Source organism: Pteronotus mesoamericanus, unplaced genomic scaffold (assembly GCF_021234165.1).
Source record: "Pteronotus mesoamericanus isolate MK-2021 breed Mesoamerican mustached bat unplaced genomic scaffold, CSHL_Meso_final contig_68, whole genome shotgun sequence".
Lineage (NCBI taxonomy): Eukaryota > Metazoa > Chordata > Mammalia > Chiroptera > Mormoopidae > Pteronotus > Pteronotus mesoamericanus.
Window position 1 is genome coordinate 29,816,931 of NW_026555234.1, and position 22,115 is coordinate 29,839,045.

At 39.6% G+C, this 22,115-nt stretch overlaps 1 protein-coding gene across 1 annotated transcript in view; it reads right to left on the reverse strand.

Annotated features, from left to right (window-relative positions):
* Window positions 1-2,142: 2,142 nt before the first annotated feature.
* The window catches only part of TXK (TXK tyrosine kinase), a 38,693-nt gene continuing 18,720 nt past the window's right edge, over window positions 2,143-22,115 (reverse strand). Inside the window, exons 6-14 of the mRNA XM_054582265.1 lie at window positions 21,230-21,309; window positions 20,147-20,274; window positions 16,212-16,286; window positions 14,338-14,509; window positions 10,752-10,968; window positions 8,220-8,284; window positions 6,112-6,230; window positions 4,373-4,530; window positions 2,143-2,211 (exon numbers count right to left, since the gene is read on the reverse strand). Of these exons, the coding sequence (XP_054438240.1) occupies window positions 2,143-2,211; window positions 4,373-4,530; window positions 6,112-6,230; window positions 8,220-8,284; window positions 10,752-10,968; window positions 14,338-14,509; window positions 16,212-16,286; window positions 20,147-20,274; window positions 21,230-21,309 (1,083 nt within the window). The remainder of the gene's footprint in view (window positions 2,212-4,372; window positions 4,531-6,111; window positions 6,231-8,219; window positions 8,285-10,751; window positions 10,969-14,337; window positions 14,510-16,211; window positions 16,287-20,146; window positions 20,275-21,229; window positions 21,310-22,115) is intronic.

Consider the following 22,115-nt stretch of genomic DNA (forward strand, 5'->3'; position numbering starts at 1 on the left):
GTGGAATGGAGCCACCCTGGCCTCCAGGGAGATTTGATTCATCTATTTTCTCTCCCTCCGACCAGTCAGCTATAGGAGCTCTGGAGGAAAAGAGGCTGAAGTGCGCATGCGGAGCTGGACTCCCCAGGCAGGCTGCTGGGGCCGGGTGGGATCCAGTCTCTCTGTCTGTGCCACACACAGGGGCAGCTGAGACTCTACTCACCACACCCCGGGTCTCACTGTAGGGGCACAAGGCAGGTGAAAAAGAAGACATGTAAACCGGAACCAACAACCAGCCCTGACAATAGAGAGCAGGGAGGGAGGTGGCTCTGAGCGAGTAAAGGGCCTGGATGGATGTGCACCCTGGGGAATAGCCGACATGACCGGCCATGATTAAATCCTTATGGGGTTTCACTTAAGGTATTGATAAGCTGCTGATTGGTTGTGAGTGGACCAGCAGAGGCTTTTCCAGATTCAGAAACTGTTTGGTACAGGGGTTATACCTTCAGTAACCCTGTTGAAGCCTTAATACCTCTTCCCGGAATACTGTGTTTAAATGCACAAACTAAAAATACATAGAACTAACAAGGTAAGCAATTATACTGAAATTACCATAATATTTTAACTTAATAATTGTGCCTTAATAATGTCTTTTTTTACTGAGTTAAAATGCAGTTTTTAAAGAAGCCTGACTTGGAAATGGTGATGAATGCAAATTCTCTCTCAAACAAACTGAAACACCTCTCGTAGCGTATGAAAATAATAGTTTTTCATATTATAACAACCACAGAAACTGCTAATATAGGTACTGTTTTTTGTTTTTGCCTACATTTAAAATCACAGGAAATGCTAAATTTTAGCAAGAGGTCAGTAAAAATAAAGTTGTGGGGTTCCTTTTCACTCAGCTTCATGGATCTCCTTAATCCCAGGTCTAGAACTTTTTGTAACTACATCAGTGGTTTTTAACCAAGGGCAGCTTTGCCCAAGAAGGGACATATGGCAATGTTCTAGAGATGTTTTTGATTTAAAAATCATAACTACTGAGAGCCAGCAACTTAGACTCTAAAGAGAATTATAGAACAAATTCCCTCAGAGCCACGATGCAGGGCAGGAGAGTATAGAAATAATAGACACCAGTTATTAGACCTCACGGTGATGATGCTGGCACTTTCTGCCGTACCCTTCTCCCCATAGTGCTTCTGAAGCACTCAGAATGATAAAGATCAATTTCCATTGCTCCTACAAACAGTGCCTGAGAAATTAAGATTTAATTATGATTACTAGTTACCTAATCTTGAATTCAAAACCCTGGATTTCAGAAATAAAGGTGTGGTGACGTCACATTTGGTTTTCTTGTTTTTGGCCTCCCTCTCATTCTCGTGGAAAGACCAAGTCATTATCTGGAAAGGTGCAGGAGGTAACGTTTTATGGCAAAATAAGGCCTCTTAACTTGTCCAGTTTCACAGGGACAAAGTGTGAAGTCTTAGAATTGAGATTCAGGCTCTGAATTGCCCCTGACAATGGGCACCGCTGGAAATGAAAATGTCACCAGCAACTGTTCAAAGAGCAACTTCGGTTATCTCCTGCAGCAGTGCTTAACACTGGGATACAAGAAAGTGTCTCCGAAAGTATCAGATGCGTGCAAAAACAACGTATTAAATAACATAGGGAAGACTATACAAGACAGTTCCAGAGTGCTCACCACATTCCTGTGGTTTGGAAGGCCGCCTTTTCTATAAAGACCTGTACAGCTCAAAGGCATGAGGTTCTGCAGGGGAGGCTCTTAATTCCATGAGGTGGCAGAATTTATTTTCATCTTCTGTGCATGGACGACTGAAGTCAAGAATGTCGCCCTCTTCAGGACGTCCAAATCCTCAGTCCTGTAAAGAGTGATGTTTCCATGGACTCTCAGGGCTGTTCTTACAAATGTCATTGAGCATTGTTTTTCCATCTTCACATACAGGCCATGAATATGTTACAGAAAAATAAGACATTAGAACTGCCTCTCAAACACATGCTTAAGTTTGGAAAGCCCGTGATGTTGGTGAAGTTTCCAAGAGTCAGCCACCCTGAAGGAAGAGAGTCTCCATCAGTGACCCCATGCAGGAGTTCCTTTCGGGACAATTTTGCAACATGATCCTCTGGGTTGGCACTGTACTCAAGTCACCAGGTTTCTGCAATCTCCGTGAGGACCCGCAGCAGCTCAGCAAACGTAGGGCGGCCTTTAGGTTTCTGGAAAAGGGAAGCAGAGGTGGTCAGCTCAGCTGAAGGCTCACTCAGATACCAGCTGCGGAACTTGCTGGCAGGGACCCAGGCCGGTTCTCCACAAATGGAAGAGAAAGACAACTCGGCAGACACACAGGGCACGACTGGCAGTGGAGCAAGGTATGAGTGTGAAAATGTAAGAGGAGAGAGCGTTGCAGAGATAGAAATGGCTAGAGCTGCAAACACTAGCCATGCATGGCCATTTAAATTTCAACTCATTAAAATGAAATACATTTGGAAATTCAGTTTTTGGACACACCAGCTACTTTTCAAATCTTCAGAGCCAGGCGCAGCTGCCGTATTGGACAGCAGGGACATAGCCCGTTTCCACTACCACAGCTCTTGGACAGCACGGCCCCAGGCCTCTTTGGACGACTTGGTAGGTGTGAGGTCAAGGAAGAGCTGGGAAAGAGGGAGCATCGAGAGCACCAGGCTCCCGAGCTCAGTCCCAGTTATTCACTACATCTGATCCCCTATAGAAAAAAAGGATGTCAGTTAAAAAAATAAAAAGCCATGTTTTCATGAGAGACTTTTCAGCTCCTAGAGCACACGTCGTTCTGCCTTAAGGCTCAGTCAACAAAGTCCCCGGCCTGTGCCAACAGTTGGAGCAGTTTCCTATTTCACAGAGCGATGTGGTTTAGCTTTGACTCCATGAGGAAGAGGAGATGACCCTGCTGGCCTCTTTGAAATCCACGGCAAATAGGGCTACTCATGCAGCCACCTTCCCACAAAGGTCATAGGCGGCAGGGTTGGTAGGGAGACACCATTCTTTGTGGCTTATGAGTAATAATAATAATAATAATAAAAGAACAAAAGAATATGTGAGCACAGATGAGAATCCTCCCTGAGACTCCAGGAGCTTTTTGCAGGGGCTGAAGTTCTACAGTTACTAGACACTATGAAATGTGTGTATCAATGCCATTATAGTTATGTGGGGCTTTTAGATTACATTAAAAATTTGTAGGCAAAATCAACTTTTGCCAACAAGTAAATCAACATAACCAAAACACTATTTTAATCCATGTTCTGACTTTAATTTGAGACTGATGTCATTTAGTTGGTCCTCCCTTCCCCTTCTCTGTCTCCTCTCCACAAAATAAAGAACCTCAATAAGCATTTTATTGCAATGTACATGTATGCGTCTATTGCTTTGTATACAATATATATTCCTGAGCTATTTATAATGTTAATGCAGAGATGCTCTTAGGACAACTCTTTGCTACTAACAGCTTTCAGGATTCCTTGCAAAGCAGTTAGTCATATGTAAAATAATTTCACACACCAGGCATCTTTATATTAATTAATACTTCTCTAGAATGTGAACAACCACATCACTCTTGAAATACTGAATTTTCCAGTGTGTGTGGATTGGGAATGGAGTGGTTTCTTTTTCAGCCAGGAGGAAACTTTTCACTCTGCTGTGGTTTTTCTGGACTGAAACTGTCAGCTGGAAAGAGCGAGGAGCTGTCAAAATCCCAGGAGAGTCTGATAAGAAAGGAAGGGTGTGCTGAATCAGTGCCCAGGAAAGACAGGAGTGAGACAGAACCCCTCTGGCTTTGTTTTTAAGCTTGGTATTTCAAGAAAAAGAGAAACTGGGCTCCCGAGAGAGAGTTTCCTGAGGAGAAGTTCCTGGCACACTTTCTGTCTTCATTCCTGCTCTGGTATAATCTCTCTGTCAGGAGCCTTGAATGTCACAAGAGGGATGAAACCCATTACTTTCGGCCTTGGAAAAGCAAGACAGATCAGAGTGAAGCGAATAAACACATCATCCTTCCCTTTCAATGTGGAAGTTTAACAAACCTGGTTCTACCCTTAGTTTCCACCCACCAGTTCTAGAAGGTGGAAAACATCTAATCACCGAGGCTTGACTGACAGCAGGAGTTGCTGCAGGAGCCAATCTCAGGGAGACGTGACTTGGACAATACCCTGAATTTCTCAGATGAAAGGCCACTTTTAGAAGCAAAATGGATTAATGACCTCGTAGTGGGAGTTTCCGGTAGAAACAGCACTTCCGGCTCTCAGGGGACATTACCGAGAAACAGACTCTTTCCCTGCCGGGATGGACCTTGAAGTCTGGCTCTCAGATGCCAGGACTCCCAGCCTCCACAGGGAAGTAAGAGACACTCACCTCATGCCAGCAGCTGTACATGACTTCATAGATGGACATTGGCGCCAGGCGGGGGCGGTACAGCCTGAAGCCTTTAGAAATGGCTTCCACAACTTGCAAGTTTGACTTATTTTCAAAAGGCATCCTTCCTTCTGTAAAAACTTCCCACATCAAAACTCCTGCAAATATAACACATAAAAACCAAAGGTGAGAGAGAAATGGTCAACTGAAACTGAAAGGGCTGTTCCATACTCCATGGCATTATCTTCCTCTTCCAGCCTTTGAGCTATAATCCCCGAGAATGAGAGCAGTTCCATCTAGGAAGTGCATTGTGTGCATCTTAGTTTTCAAACAGGCCTGTAATCTGAAAATATTCCAAGTGAAAACAATGCCTTTCCTTTTCCATTGTCCTTGTCTGCCTCCCTATTGAAGAAAATGCTGCCAGCGTTTTCATTTCTAAATATCCTCATGTCCCCATGCCCTGAAATTAAAAACCCTTTTTGCCATTCCACATAAAATGGCACAATTGCCTGCGCCTCTGCTGCCTGCTAAAGCCAAGAGTTTGCCAGCCAGCGGATGGCAGGCCTTCCCCTCCCCCGATGGAGGGTAACTGCTGGGTTGAGCAATGCAACACCTAGCAAGGGCTCTGTCCATAAAGTGATGTTCAGTTATCACTGACGGATTAACTGATTAATTCATGAAACTTCTTCAAGTCTCCCAATTTGAGTTCATTTTTATTCACTTATTCTACACATTTGTGGTAGGTATTGATTAGAGACCAGGCCTATGCTAGAGTCTGAGGATCCTTAAGAACAAGACCAGTCCGTGTGCTCAAGAGCCTCACCGTCCAAGGTGGGGTTGACGTGAAAAGAGATAAGTGGTCAGATAAAACTCAAGGAGTTCTAGTTGTTCTGAAACCACTTGATGAGGCCCTTGGATTGCTATCCATTGGTGTTACAACTTAACTGCTCTCCAATAGAGCATAAAAGGTCACTTGCCAAGACTACCGCAAGTCAGTGGAGAGCTAATGAGATCAACAATACCAGCTGAACCTTACTGTGCCAGTAAAATCCACACCCTTCTGAGGAAACAGCTGTTCCTCCAAACCCAAGAAGCCATCCAGGAAAGTCTGAGTGAAAGAGAGTAGATAGATTATCACATATTTGTTGCTACTTTTTAAAAATCATTTAAAGAACAAACTCCACAGGGCACTGGTCTACAGTGTCTCTTTCTCAGTGAAGAACATTACCCAATGTAAACATCAATCAACGGCTCCCAAGGAGGCCTATGTCTAAATTCCACAAAATTTGAAGGTAATGAAGCAAATTAGGTGATGTCGCTTAGTAGTTAGGCAATGAATTTATTAATTATGCACACTCAGAAGTCAATGACAATGACAAAATCATAAGATCAATTTTCCTTGCAAGTCTCTGTGGTGTGGAAATGTTGGCTGAGTTGGTTTTCTAGGTGAGCAGAATTTATGCCCTCTAATGGTTTAATAGCAAGTGCTCAAGGGGAAAGAAAAGATCCAAAAGGTATACTTATGTAAGAATGTGAAGGATACCAGTTGTCAAAGACAGACTGGATGTGTTTAGAGTATTTAAGACAGAAAGCACAGTAATGGAAAAAAATACAATAAAAACATTTTTTTAAAAGAATACTTTGAAAAAATGCAACTTCATATTAAGAAATCGAAGTTTAAAGAGACTGGCCTATTTTATGAACTCAACCTGCAGTTAAAAAACATCAGATTCACTCACCAAATGACCAGACATCTGATTTGCTGCTGTACTTGTTGAAATGGAAAACTTCAGGAGGGGACCACTTGACTGGGAACTTGGCTCCAGAAGAACTGATGTATTCATCATCTAAAACGTACCTACGGTCATCAAATTTCAAAGCACATTGGGTTTTGTGTTACCTCCCAGTTTGGCTTATAAATCCATTCAGTTAACTCAGCTCTAGAAGACAAAGTGTTTTAGCCCAGAAAGGCTCTATATACCTTCTTTTTCTGTTTCCAAAGTGGGAAAGTAGCCCTTATAGTGTTTCCTGCCCAAACCACGCCTCAACCATGTTTATTTTATTTGGGTCTTGGAAACCCATAGCAATTCTTTAGTCCAACATATACACTACTGATTATGCTAATTACAATAAAATCTGCAAAGAAGCATGCTCAATGGCCTAACAACCAAGGTTATGAAAAAGAAATAAAAAATAAATATGTAATAGAAAAGGTGAAATTCAAAGCTGAATGCCTTATTTTCTTTCTGTATATTTTTATGGGGCAAAGAAGGATTTAATAAAAGAAATAAAAGGATTTGAACATAATTCATTTGATGTGAAAAATTTCTAATGCATTAAAGTGACCACTCAAAATAATGCACACACTCAAAATTCAATGACACCATCAATTTTCCTTGCAAGTGTCTGTGGTGTGAAACTGTCGCCTGAGTTGATTTTCTAGATGAGTAGAATTTATGCCCTGTGATGGAAAGAAATCAGCAGCAGTTACCATCTCCCTTTTAAAAAATCAAAAAATTAAACCCTCTCTCTTTTTTGAGAATTGTTTGCAGAAATATCCAAGTATGAGCATCTGAGAGAAGAGATGACAGCTAACTTGTGCTATGTAGCCCCTTGGCTATGCAGTATAGTACAGTATAGTACTTTTCAGTTTATTTATTAATGCTTCCCCACATGTCGCTTTTTTCCCCTACACATTCTACCTCACCTCATCTCTAAGCCCTTTACTGAGCCAGAGGTCATCCTACAAAGGGGAAAGAATGAAACAAGAAAACAAAAGGGAAAAGAGCCATTCTTCATAGCTTTTGAGTTTCAAAAGTCTAGGCTATCCAGAGAAGGATGGAATAATTAACAAAATAATTGGGAGAATGGCTCCTGAATAAGAGTGAGACTTCCCCACCACCACCACCTCCCCTACCTGTCCCTCTAGAAAAATGTCCCTTGAGCTGGGAAGTAGGGCCATAGAAGGGAAAGAGAAGCCATCAGTGGGTGGCTGAGGTGGGGTCCTGACTCTACGTGAGCTGCCCGGGTCGCAGAGCGGAGAAAGAAGTCCCCACTTCCCCGCAATGGGTTAGTGGGACTCAGGAGCAAACCAGAGCCTGTACCTTCTTTCCCAGGTAGAGGCCCAGGAAAGGCAGAGAGATAGTAAAGAACAAAAAGCTGTGGATGTACCTAAGGAAAGGGAGCCTACAGTAGAGCGGTCCTATCACAGAGAATGCAAGATACAAAGAAATCTTGCAGACAGAAACTTAGGGGGAGTCAGCGGCTGCCTGTGTGGATGGCCAGCCAAGTGCAAACTGAGAGGAAGGCGACTGCAAGGAAGCCAGTGTCCATGGACCAGAGACAGTAACAAGGACCAGGCCGGCTGTCTCTCTACCGGTATTATGCAAGAAACATGCAGAACTGGGGTTTGGGCCCTAAAGAAAGTCAAGGAGAAACCCTGAATTAACTGGGTGTAAATTTCTAGCAACCTGAAGGAAAGGGGCTCAAAGTATAAACTGCAAGGAGTTATAAAACGTATGGTTAGATACATATATCTCAGAAAAGCTTTTCTCTGAATCTTACACATATCATGAGTGGACTGAGAAATTACTTTTAATTTTAAGACATGTCACAGTGTCATTCATGACAATGGGAAAGAAGATCAGAAGTGCCCACAGCATCTGTTTACCTCACAGCTAAAATTGGTGCGTGTTCTAAAATTCAAAGTGGGTCAGCAGGCCATACAACCACATGAACGGGGTGCGGGGGGGGCGGAGCAAAGCCAATATCATCTTTCAGTTTGTCAGTAGACAAATGCAAGATTCTCTTTATAAGTACACAACAATAAAAAATATATATCAAGTACCTCGTCATTCCAAAGTCCGAAATTTTTACTACACTTGTAGAACTGACCAAACAATTCCTTGCCGCCTATAGAAAGAAGAAAAGGACCCAAGTTTGAATAAAGTTTCATTTCAAGAGTTTCCCCTCTATTTTTTTCTTCATTTATTTGGGACCCCCACACTTCCTCTCTGTGTGGGCAGCTAGGTTATTTTATGGTGACATCGGTCAGTGATACACAATTCAATATACCTGCCCTCACATGGTGGATTTTAATGATTCTTCAAAGAAAGAAAAAAGTATAATGAAATTGTAATACTCTTTTTACAAAAGATTGTAAAAAATCTTTTTTAAGATTTTTAATCTTTCAGAAAGTAGCCTCAATAAATATTAATTCAATCTTAATAAGGACTTAAGAGATGATAAACTATGAATCTTGACATAAAAATACTGTGTATTTTTAAATTTATTTTAAATAAAAAGTAGGTCCAATATACATGACAAATAAGTGATAGTCATTACATATCTTTGGGACTTATAACTGCCCAAAAAAAGTAAGAAATTATATTTTAAAACATATCTCATTGAATATAACTACTTACAATGATACTGTTACATTTCTCAAAATTACCACAGTGAACTAAATATAATACTATATAATGGAGAGACAATCTATTTGATGCCAAACAATCCATTTTCAGTCAACCTAATCAAGAAAATTATTATTTTGGTTAGTCTTATATAGGTCAATGGTTTGATAGAATTTCTTTTCAGCAAATTTGTAGGGTAGTTAGTCCAAACAAACAAACAAACAAACAAAAAAGCAAGAATCTCAAAATGGTAAGTCAGAAGGAGCCAGCTGGAAATATGCTATCAAGGGTTAGCAATGATCTCAAAGCCAGACCACAAGCAAGCCCTTTTCAGAGAAAGGCTCCTTGTTAGCTTACATATTTCAAATGGTACGTAAGTGGATAAAATAGAACATGAAGGAAAACAATGAAAGAAGAAACCAAGGGCAGGAGAGTCAGCAAGAAGTCACCTGGAACAAATCAAAACTGTCACCTGAGTTTTGAATTCTAATCCTTATCAGGAGAGGCCGCCCTGCAGAGACAAGGACAGTGAGTGAGGTAGAACTGATGTTGTATCTATCCTTCAAAAATCTGCTCAGTAGCTACTACATGCGAGACACTGGGGAATGTGCTGTGAGGGATGCAAAAGAATGGTCTAGCTATACAATAGCCATGGTTAGCATTGCTGAGCTTTCCTATGTGCCAGCACTGTTTGAAGTGCCTATACGTATTAATTAATGTAGTTCTCCCAAACAAGCCCATATGAGGGAGGCGCTATAATGAATGTCACTTTTCTAGTTAACTAGCTTTCTTAGCTAGTAAGAAACAGAGGCAGGATTTCAACCCAGGGAGTCTAGCTCTAAGGCGGCAGTTCTCAATCTTGACTGCACAGTGGACTCGCCAGTAAATTTTTCAAAAACTATCGATGGCTGGATTCCACTTCCAGAGATTCTGGTTAATTGTTCTGGGGTATGATCTGGATATTGTGGTGTTTGAAAAGCTCCTAGACCTTGATCGCCAGGAGTTTAGAGTCTAGCATTTGTGTAAACAATATAAATAATTAGGAAGTAGAAAAAATAAATGCCAGGAGAGTTCTAAGTCATGTGTAGGGCAGGCACTGGTGCTCTGGGCCAATGGAATTATGCCTCCTTTCTCTCTCCAAAATATTTGTGCCTGAATGGTGAATAATATGGCCATTCTGGTCATGGGTGATGGAGTACACAGGCTTACCTCTGGTGACAGTATCAGGGATTTCTCATAGGATTCTCGTTGGACTCAGAAATGGGACATGAAAGAGCATAGAAGGAATAGTATGACTATCACGAATAAATGCGGAATAGATGGAAAATGTTTTTCAAGGGGAGGAAGCAAAGCAGAAAAGCAGAGCTATAAGCATGTGAAGCAAGACAAGGCTTGCCTCCTTTTTTCCCCCCTTTGGTAGAACTGCTCTGAACATGACAGAACAGAATGATTTAGCATTTGCAGTCCTCCTCATTCATGCCAGTAAGGCTGATACACTCCTGTTGGAACCGAACCAGTTCCACACGGGTCAGTTTCTCCCCAGTGAGGCCACTGGAGCTTGTTCTTATCTATCGTATCTCCAGTGCCTGGCAGAGCGCTGGGCATTTACTAGGCACTCAATACATATTGTATTTGATTATTGGAAGGAAGGAAGGAAAACAGGAAGAAAGGAAGAGAGGAGAAAAAGAAGAAAAGAGAGAGGGAGAGAGGAAAGAAACATAAATTAGTGTTAGTTATTTAGTGCGGTGGTTGATTAGTTTCAGGCATATTTAGGGTAACACCTTGCTTGGCTACAGCATCAGTGGGCAATTAAAAATAAAGTTACACTTCCAATCAAATTACATGGAGGAGAAAATGTTTTAAAATTTAAGCCAATTTATTCATTATTCAAAGTATCGAAAGTCCTTAATTGTATGTCCTTCTGAATATAATACATCAAATAATCAGCAAAATTGCACCACACTTACTAAATCCCTGTGAATAAAGCAGTTTCTCTCCAGATACTCCATGCCTTCACATATGTCCTGGCACATGCTCAGCAGCATTTCCTTCTTCAGCTCCCCTTTCCTCTCTCTGAGATAGTTAAGCAGGCAGCCATTCTCCATGAACTCCGTCACAATGTAAATGGGCTTCCGCTGAATACACACTCCATAAAGCTGAACCAGCCTTGAATGAGATAATTTCCTGTTGAAGAAAAACACATACTGGTGAATAGAGCCATTTTTGCATTTCAAAATGTTTAGACTCTCCTGGTGATTATTTGCCATCTCTATATAATTTTCATCGTCGAGATACGATAAGAATGAACCCAACCACAGAGCAAGCAGTGGTTTCCTTTCCACTGTATGTGCTGAAAAAGTGTGGTCTAGAGTGTAAGCGGAACTGCCTAAGTCTCTGTAGATACAGAATATTACGTGCCTCATATTCTCTTTTTTCTCATTTCCATTTTGTAAGCTCTTTGCTTCCTTGTCACTGTTACTCCTGGCCCAGGTCTTGTAGTTTTTGTTCCCTGAGTTTCAAGCTTCCTAACTGTAGCTGCTCAGACAAAAAGAACAAATTCTGGACAGACAAGAGGGAGGGAAGGGTAGTTGATGCATAAAAAAAAAAAAATTGAATAATAAAAATTATTTAAATTAAATTATTTTATTACCTGTATTAATTACCCTCAGAGAGAAACACTTAGGAAGGATGGGGCAAAAAGATTGGGGTGTTCTCAGTTTTTACTTTATTTATCTCTGTGTAATATGACCTTGTAATGTTAAAGCTTTTCTTTCAAGACCTAAATGAGTTTAGCATGAAAACATGATGATGTAGAAATAAAGGATGAAATGAGATAGAAGTGAAAAAGGTCTTAGAGAAATTAAAATTACTATACATACATTTTATGATTATAAATATAATTAGTTCATATATCTCCATATGATATATTGCATGAATAAGCTACACCCAGAGACACAAACCCATAGTTTGACAACTAAAATGAAGAATCCCTTAAAGGCAATGCAGTGTTGTAATGATTTAAAGAAAATGTAATTCTCCTAATCGAAAGAGCTGAATTCAAGTTTTAGTTCCTGTTGGAGGACTGATGCAGGGCAACTTCTTTAAACTTTCTAAGCCTCAGGGTTGTTTTTTTTAAATATGTGAAATGGGGATAATAAAATCTGTCCTTTTTCCTTCCAGTGAACATTAAATAAGATCATATATGTGAATATATTATAAAAAGCATAAACCAAGGTAAAAATATAAAGGGTTTTTTTTTTAATTTAATAGGTTTTTACAGGCTTAATTTGTCTTGCAGGGAAAAGCCTGGTCTAATTTCATTCTTCTAAATCATCTTTAGCAGATGTTCTGGCAAACCTCATGAATACAGGCCCCCAAAGAAGGCTACATCTTAAAATATAGCGAGTAAGAGCACAGTAGAGATTTAAAGTTGTCCTTTTACTGCACTGGAAAAACTACATGGGATGCAAACAATTCTGGTTAACAGTTACGGCAACTACTATAAGATCTAGCCCATATTGTTGCCTAATAAATATGTTCATTGATCATTATGTTAGCTAATTTGAGATCATTGGTTTTGTGCCCAGTTCATAGTTCTTATTTCAATTAAAAACACTTCCAATGCTTTTGTTGTGAGATTATAGGCAAATTAGGTAAGTTTACAAAATTTTCTTTTTCTCATCTATAAAATTGGTATCTTAATAGAACCTACCTTATAGAATTGTGATGATTCATTAACTCATTTAACAATCCACCAACATTTTTTGAACACCAACTACATGCTAGTCATCATTTTAGGCACTCACCAGGTTGTAGAAAGAGAGAAAATAGGTCCTATTTTTATGACGCTTACATTCTAGTGGGGGAGAAACAAAACAAATATATCTGAAGCTTTGGAGGAGAGACAAGGGCTTTGATGGAACTAATACAAAATGATATAATGAAAAGCTTTTGGGAGTGTGTATGCCAATTAAACAGGATAGTCAGGGAAGACTTCCTGGTGGAGGTGCCATTTACATATTAACAAGAAGGAGGTAATATGTATATTACCATATATGTACATATACAATGTAACATGTATATTACCAAGCTTATATATTTGCCAGATTGAGTTTGATATGTGTCAGCTATTTAATTTTTAAAAGATGAATGTATTTGTATTACACAGAAATCAGAAGGGAAATTTTCCTACCTCACTTTTTTAAAAAATCAGGAAAAAATTGTCTATGAGCAAATGCAAGAATACATTATGTCTATCTGAACTAACTTAAAAATAGGACTTCAGTCTCCTCATTTCTGCCTCTGTAAAGAACCAAGAGCTATTTCTGTTCCCCACACTCCATGCATCTTACTTCACCCTCAAACTGTCATCCTCAGAAATCCTGACCCCAAATGCCCAATAAGACTTGAACCTTTCAAGAATCCCCTCACCATGACATCAGACAGCTCTTATTCTTTCTTGTTTGATAGGAATTTCAACATGACTTCAACTTTCCCTGAATCACATGTTTCCAAATGGATCTCCTCTTATTATGCCTATTTAACCGAGCACACAGGAATTTTTTCTCTTAGATATAGGAAAACCATGTTCGGATGCAGTTAGCATTGGAGAGCAAACATCAGTTAGGGCAACCTAAGCGCGCAAAAGAATCTTTGGGAAGCCGATGTCACTGCAAAGTTGTGTTTATCATACTTTTTCCCAAAAATGATTTTAAGTGGATAGACCCTTAGGGTATAGGTTGAGACAGTATTGTTCTGCCCTCAAAGGAGAATGGGTCCAGTTAATCATCTCCGGTTTTTGTTTTGTTTTGTTTTGTTTTGTTTGTCATACTTGTTGGTTGGTTGGTTTTTCAATTGAAGTCTGCAAGTTCAAAATAGAAATAAATTGCTTTAGGTAATAAAAGAGAACCTAGGTAATCCGGGTTTTTCTTCTTTACCACATCGTTGCTCCTCTAAGTAAATGTTGAACAAATACTTAAAGTTTATTTGATTTGTGCTATATTATTGGCATGTCCTGATCTAGGCCAGGTTATGGATGTAAAAACACAGCCACAGGTTCAACTGAGTGAAAATGCTGACCTGAGAAATCACAGCAGTTAGGAGCAGCATCCAATGGTCTACAAAGGGCTACTCCGTTAAAGCTCAGGATTCTTCAGTCCTCTGAAAGCAAATACCTTATCCTTATATTTCTTTAGACAGAGTCAACATTTTTTACTTCTGGGAAAAGGAAAAAAACTGCATTTCTTTAAGCCCTATTATTGAGCTGAAAAGAACACACATTTTTGTTATTTTCCTAGATTATCTCATTTAATACACACATTGCTCCAGTAAGGTAGGTATTGATACTCCCATTTTACAGGTAAGGAAATCGAGGCTTGGAAAGGGGGAGTAACTCATCCAGGCCCCGTGGAGGTTAAAAATTTGCCCAGGTCACATGACTAGCTCGGGCAGCAGGGTTGTGACAAATCCAGGTGTGACTGACTCCAAAATCCACGTTCTTTCCATGATACCGAAGTGTTGCAAGATATGTACCTGGGTATTGCTTGTACTTACGTCATCACTTTAGCCTCTTCAATGAAGTCCTCCTCAGACATGGAGCCTTCGCTGATGGCCTTGATGGCCACCTGCAGGTGGGCCCGCCATTCACCTAAATGAACCACTCCGAACTGCCCGCTGCCGATCTCCTTTATAAACGCCAACTCAGACGGGTCGATTTCCCACTTTTCTGAAAAAGTGAAAAACACCATGTTACAAGTAGGGAAAAGCCTGTTAAAATTTTAGAGCTAAAAAAGACGTAGAGATTACTGAGATCTATTATACAGAGGTTAAAAAATGTACACGAGTGAAGAAGACCTGCAATCATTTTTAACACTCTCATTGTGGCTTAAACATGGAATTCCAGAATTCAAGTTTGAAAATACAAATTAGAGTTACTTGGAGAAGAATTATAGATGTCCAAACATGCTTTCTCCTTTCAGAAAGACCCAGGATAGAACACAATTCTGTGCCTTTCTCCAATAAATCTACCAAACCTAGACCTGGGACCTAAAATATTTCTGTCCTCAGTGTATTTGTGTCCTGGTGAATAAATTTCTGAGACAGATAAACTTTGGGCTCTCCCTCCCACCATTTCAGTTCCTTCTATTGTCCACTCTAACTCCTAATGGGCTTTTCTGCCTTGGATAAGTCTTCTCTTTAGGAAAAAGCCCAATCAATTCAGCCAATAAATATGCCTTATGTTAAGATTCTCACCCACACATATGTGTAAGTGTATGTTTGAAGTGAAATCTATGTTACTACATAGTTCTCATCCCATAGAGAAAGGCCAGGTTGGGGTGGGGTGGGCGAGAAATATTTTTTAAATAGCCCTCTTGAAAACTAAGAAGTAGCGAATCTTTTGTATGTCGTTTTATATAGCAACACTACCATCTGCTGGCAAGTTAAATTAATGCACTTAAAAGAATTGTAAGGGTTAATGGCCCTCCGTACCAGATTTGCAAAGTATTCCCCTTCCCAATAGCAGGTGTGGCTTAAAAGTAACATGGGAGAACATAGTCATGACCTTGGTACTGGCAAAATGTATTCAACAGAATATAACCATAAAGGAAAATATTGGTAATTACACTTTGTAAAATTTCTGTTCATCAACTACACGTAAGTTACAGACTGAACTGTGGACTGTCCTGGATGTTAAAAATTGAAAAGTTTAGTTTTAAAAAACTAAATAGGACCATCATAACTCAAATTGCTAATGGTGGAACTTTTATTACATGTAATGTTTATGGGACAAAGAAATAATGTAGGTACCCATAACACCCTGAAATCGCCCTTCTGATTCCATTAGCACAGAGGTCCTGAGTCCTGGTTACATGTTACACAGTATCATTTTTCCCCAGCACACTGTGAGCCCCACTAATAAGAGAAAATAAGGGAATAAAGTGTCACCAAATTAGAAAAGAGAATTCTTTGGCTCTTACATGGTCTCACAGATTTGCAAATAACACATTTGCTAGAAAATAGTTCATAGCAGCTTTTGTCCTGGGACTGTTTGAAAAGAGGGGAAGAGGACACTTTCAGCAGCTCACTTTAACAGGCCCTTTTGGGGAGCAGTCATTTCCCAGCCACCACGTACCCAGAGAGCAACAGCCCAAACATCCAAATGAAAACAACTGTAATATATCAAAAGGGCTCTTAATAATGTTTAATAAAATTTGGTATAAAACTAAAACACGTTCCCCCAAAGTTTAAATTGCCCTTATGAGAGGCATATATTTAAACATCTCAGAAGTGGAAGTTAAACATTGAGAAGGAATATATCTCAATAGACATCTCAGAGAGCAGAGAGCTGAGAATTTAAAGAACATCGAGGGAACTTGGGGAAATTCTTTCCTGGATTTGACATTTTACTGCATGGGTATGTACTTTACCATAGCTGAAACCGGCCGTGGCTGGCAAACAATTGCCCATCAGCCCAACTGGGTAGCGGAGACGGGTCATGAGACCTAGGGAGAAAGAGAAAGGGAAATTGTCATTTCAGGCCTAGTTACTAATATAAATAATATGCTACACAATGGTGCCATTCTTTACATAAATAAAGCAAAAAAAATATTCTATGTAGTCTGTTTGCTTATTTTTCCCATTTGCAATCACTTTTTATAAAATAATATACTCTCATCAAACACTAATTAAAGAATTCAAGAGCATATAAAGATGAAATAAAGATCCCTCACAAAATATCAACTTCCAGAGATATACTGTTATCATTCTGATGAATATCTTTGCAAAAATATCTATATGCATATTCGAAAGCATATACATATCCAATACGTGTTACAGAAAATATGTAGTTGATAAATGTCAAAGACTATAAATAGATCTTAAAGTTATTTCCAAGATTTCACTATTGTAAAATGTGTTGTGTGCTCTTGAGGGTATATTTGTATGCAACTCTCAAATTATTTCCTCAGGATAAATTCCTTAAAATGCAGTTTTCTGATCAAAGGTTATCTACAAAGATTGTACTGATTTATTCAATTACCAACAATACTTAAGTGTAACTATTTTTCCATCTTTTTAAGAGTATCTTATTTTTAAAAATAAATAGCATGAGAGAATAAATGATATTGCTTTTGATTGTGCCAACATGTAATATTCTACACAGTCAACTTCAGTTTAGTTCAACAGGTATTTTTTATTCTTCAACTAATATTTAGTGAAGGCCCAGAAATGGCCCAGCATATCTAGATGGTGGGAGACAGCAGTCCATGAGGCACTAAGGGTCCCCACTCTCATGAAGCTTTCATTATAAGAAATAAACAAGTACATGCCCACACAATAAAAAGCAGAAGATGAGAGCAAGGCAGAGTAGTTAACATATAGCTGCTTTCAAGTGGGCCCTCAGGGAAGGCCTTTTGACAAGATGACCGCTATGCTGCCATTGATGGACAGGGAAGGAGCCATCAAACAAAAATCAGAAGGAAAAGCATCTCAGGTAGACGGAAGAGAATGTGCAAATGCTGGGAGAAAGAAAAGAGCTTAGTCAAAACAAAACAGAAAGAAGCATTAGTAAGTGCCTATTTGGTGCAAGGCACTTTCCTGGGAAATCCCCCTAGTCCCAAAGGATCTAGGGAGGGCTCTGCCCACAGGGGCTCCATCTCTGTGAGGGAAGACAGGCAGGGAGAGGCAATTCCAATGTAGAAGGAGTAAGTCCTGTGCTGGCGATATGCAAGGTGCTCTGGGACACAGAGGAAGAGCACCTCACACATTGTTGGATTCCCAGGAGTCTTCTGGGAGGGAACGATACCTGAGACGAATCTGACAGGTGGAGCTAACCTCTGAGGAGAAAGAGCAAGAAACTGTACTTGAGGGGTAGGTAGTTTTCTGGTTATAATGGGGCTTGCAAGCCATGCTCGGGAATGTTACATCTTCCTGAAGGTGAGGGAGCCATTGAAAGTTCCCTTCATTGAAAGGGAGTGGTAAGTTCAGATTTACATTTTTAATAGATCATTCTGTCAATGGTATAGAGGATGCGTTGAGAGGAAGGCCACATTAGAGATAACAAGACCAGTAAAGAGACCACTGCAGGTGTCCGAGTGAGCAATGATTAGTGCCGCCCCAAGACACAGGGAGAGGCAGGGACCTATACCAGGCTTACTGTATGTGTTTAATAATGAGCAGCAACGAAAGAAAAAAAAAAAAGACATGAAAATATTCACAGCACAGTTTCCTGAGATGTTAATGTGAGGTTTAACCATAAACTGACTCATACTCGTGCTTTCTCTCCTTTGTCACCCAGGAGACGCACGTATCAACATGAAAGGGCTGTTGCAATGAGAACCAAAATTTTGTCCAAAAGCCCAGACATTTTTTCCATGAACAACTTGGTCAAGAACCGAATTGTTTCAGATGGGAGACATTCAAGAACCAAGGTTTGGCTATAGTTGAATGCAGACTCTGGATTTAATGGGTTCCATGGCTCCCATGGTTTCAAAGATTCCAGTGAGTTCAAATCTCCATGCAGATACTAAATAACTGTGTGACCTCATGCAATCTACCTCACAACTCATGCCTCAGGTTCCTAACCTGTACAATGGAGGTATCAACACCTACCTCATAGGATTGCTCTAAAGATTAGGTCAATAAACATACACAAAACACTCAAAACAGGGCCTGGCTCAAAGTAAATCTGCAATAAATGAATTATTTGTGGGTCCCATGCCTCTCCTCTCACCATCCTTCTCTCTTGTTGCTGTATTTCTTCCCTACTTCTTTTCCCTGTAATAAATAACAGCCTTACAGTTTTAACTTTTCAGGCCCTGTTTTTCATTGTTTTTATTGTTTGCTTCATTCTTTATATTTTAAAAGGTATCTGTATTGCATTTTATATATTAAGAATAATTTATGTAATTGTAATAAAAAATTAAACCTTAAAGCAATTTATAGACCAGAAAATAAAAACTTCCCATACCCCAAGTCTCATTCTCCAGAGGTAAACATTAACAGTTTGTAGTCTGTTATAATCTTTTTTTTATTTATTTTTTTATCATTCAAGTACAGTTGTCTCCACTTTCCCTTCATTATCTTAAAATCTTATTAGTTCAAAAATTATTAACTGTCAACTGGTTTTCTATGCACACACATATGTGTAAATCTGGATTTTTTTCAAAAGTGGGACTATATTCTAAATATAGTACTATGTACTTTTTTTTTTTTTTTTTTTTTTTTACAAAACAACTTATCACTAACATCTTTTCATGTTGGCACATCCGGATCTACCTCAGTATTTTTTTTTTCAACCTCACCACCATAAACACTCTGTTTCTTAAATTTTGTCTTTAAAGGAAGGGGAAAGAGGAGTGAAAGAGAAAACTCAGAACTTGTCTCCTGTTTCTACCTCTAGCCACAAACAGGCCCTTCCTGGCCCACTCAGGCACATTGCCACTTCCTCTCCAACCAAACTCCCTGGACCATCTGGAATACCCATGTGGTCTCATCCCATAAGTAGACAAAAATTTCCTTGGATTTATTCCTGATATTTAGAAGCAGCATAATGAAAAAGTGGATGCTTTCCAAAAGAGATTTTTTTGTTGTTGTTAACACAACTTTTTATGAGAGAAATCTAAAAAAGTACTGTATGATAAGAATTCAAAACAATATGAAAAACTACAGTGGGCTCCAAACTCTATAATGCTGAGATAAGAGGATTTCCCCATGGGCTCAGAGTGGCCTGGCACAGGTTGGGTGAGGGCTGAAGGCCAGAGATGTGATTGCAATTATGGTAGAACTTTCTGGAATCCTATATTTTTCCATAGCTGGTAGGTTTGTACAAGTAACAATTATTACAAACAATAGCTAGGGACAGAGTCTAAATATGTCTCCAGTATATTTAGGCCAAAATGTAATTAGTGGAAAACTGTGTCCTATATAACTTTATCCATTCTCTAAACAAGAAAGAACAGAGGATGAGAGATGTAAGGGTAATTTTCTGTTGCAATAGTCTAAGGTAGAGAGCAAATTTATAGGGGCAAAGAAAAGGAAGCATGATTCTTTAGGACATTGGAAATTCTATTGCACTTAGCTCTATCTAAACATCAAGAATAAATGCATAATGACTAAATGGCTTTTTACTTTCCTGTCACCTACCGTTTTTCTAACTTGGTAGAAATTTTTAAAATTGACCTACCTCTTGCCCCTGACTAGGAAAGCAAAGAAGTGTCAATGAAGAGAACATTTCAGAAGCACATTGTATTTCAAGCTCTTACACATTTTTAGAGGCATATTTGTTAAGTGTCTGAGACAAAACAAGCATTACCCATCTAGAGCCTGGATCCCCAACTCTCCCATCCTGAAGCTCCTGACTCACCGGCTGCATTGTGCTGGTGATACCAGATCAATTCAGGGATTGATTGAAAGTAGTGCTTTTCAGCCACGTACCACTCTCCTGAGTCGTTCTTTTTAATCTGATAATGTTTGACGGTAGCCTCCATGCTTCTACAATCAATCAAATGTGAATTAGTAAACAAGCAAAAGATCACTATGGAACTAAGTCAATGCATTAAGCAACAGGACTCCACCACTAGAACTCTTAGCCTAGCAACACTACACACTAAAGAGCAGATTGGATTAAATTAAACGGGTGTCTCAGCACCCCAGGAAAATTCCTCAGCTGTCTTACTGGGGCCTTAGAATCAAACATAACTTCAGCCAAAATTGTCTAGGTGACAAGTCTAGTGTCCAAAAAAAGTAGATTTCATAATGGACACACAAGGATTTATTGACTATGAAGTATGGGTTAAGAGAATGAAAAAAATGCACTGTGAGGGGTATGAGGAGACGTGAGACAAAGAAGGGAGGAAAACCAATACAGGGTGAAGTGATGAGCACTTTTGTTATGGGCAACTGGAGCTTAATCCTTATAAGACGTTGGAAGACCATGGAACAAACCTTGGAATTGTCCTACTAAAGTTCAAAGAAGCTGAGGTGCTTATCCACCAACTCCCATTCCTCACTAATGGAAGGTCACTCCTGAGATGTTAATTCTCAGACACTTCCAGCCTAGACATGGGGACCATGAGTTCCCTCATCCAGAGAACATCCTCAGGCAGAAAGACACAGGAGGCTTTATGAGTGCAGGTGAACTCTCAGCAAGCAGACCCAGGGTAGACCGAGGGGGATGAGAGAAACACCACCAGCTCTGCTACAGCTAATCTAACCTCCTCACTTGATGGCTGAGAAAAGGAAATGAGAGAACTTAAATAATGTCCAGTGCCACACACAGAGCTTGTTAGTGATACAATTTGAACTGGTCAGTTGTCTTAATTTCCAGTCCAGCAATCTTCTTCCTGTGCTGAGCTTTGGTTTACCTTCTCTAAGCGATGGTGTCTCCACAAAAAGAACTGTCCCAGGGATTATTATTTCTAAAGTGACCAAAATCAAAATTGCTTACCTCCTATCTTTTAGAAACACAGAAATTGTGTAGGATCCCAAATGTCTTGAATCTCGAACAATAAATGCACCTTCTTTAGACTGCAAGACAATTCATTCATTGAACAACTTTACTTTTTATTAGAAAGACAAACCTACATCTCAGTTATGAAAACCAAAGCTATACTAATTTATTGTAAAAGGATGGGATTGTTTTTACAAGTACAGGCTTGGAAATAATACCTATAAAATAAAATATAATTAAGAGAAGAAATTTTTATATGTAAGGACTTGAAAATAGCTGATAAGTAAGAACTCTGAGACAGAATTGTACTTTGAAAGAAAGGAAAGAAAATGGCGGGCAGGGGTGAAGAAGAAAGTGAGAAAAACATCTGAAATTGTTGGGATGGGGAGTAGGAAGAGAGACCAGAGTTGTAATAAGGTCAGAGAGAGAACAGATTTCGGAGAGTCTGGAGAGAAGAACAAGGAGAGCCACTTTCGTTGCTCGAGGGGCATGAGGGAGACAACAAGGGAAATGGCAAGAAGGAAGAATCTTATAATAAGTTTGATGTTAGATTCTGAATTGGATCCCCTCTAACTTTTTTTGAAAATTTCAATAAAGCTATGAATTGCTTTCAAATAATCTTGAAAGTTGGACGGTTTTATTTGATTTTTTTGTTTGGTATTTAAAAATGCTTCAGGTTTACTGAGTGTGCTTGCACTTGTGAAGAGGAAAACATCTCAGAATCTTGTCAGACCCATGAAAGCTCATGCCTGTGAAGTGCCACTAAGCTGTGTGAGAACTGTACAACCCAGTCGGCAGGGCCTGACCCTCGAGGCCAGTGTAACACAGGAAGCAGTCTCCTACTCCTCCCAGATGCTTACCGAGAGACAAGCCTCATTTTCTG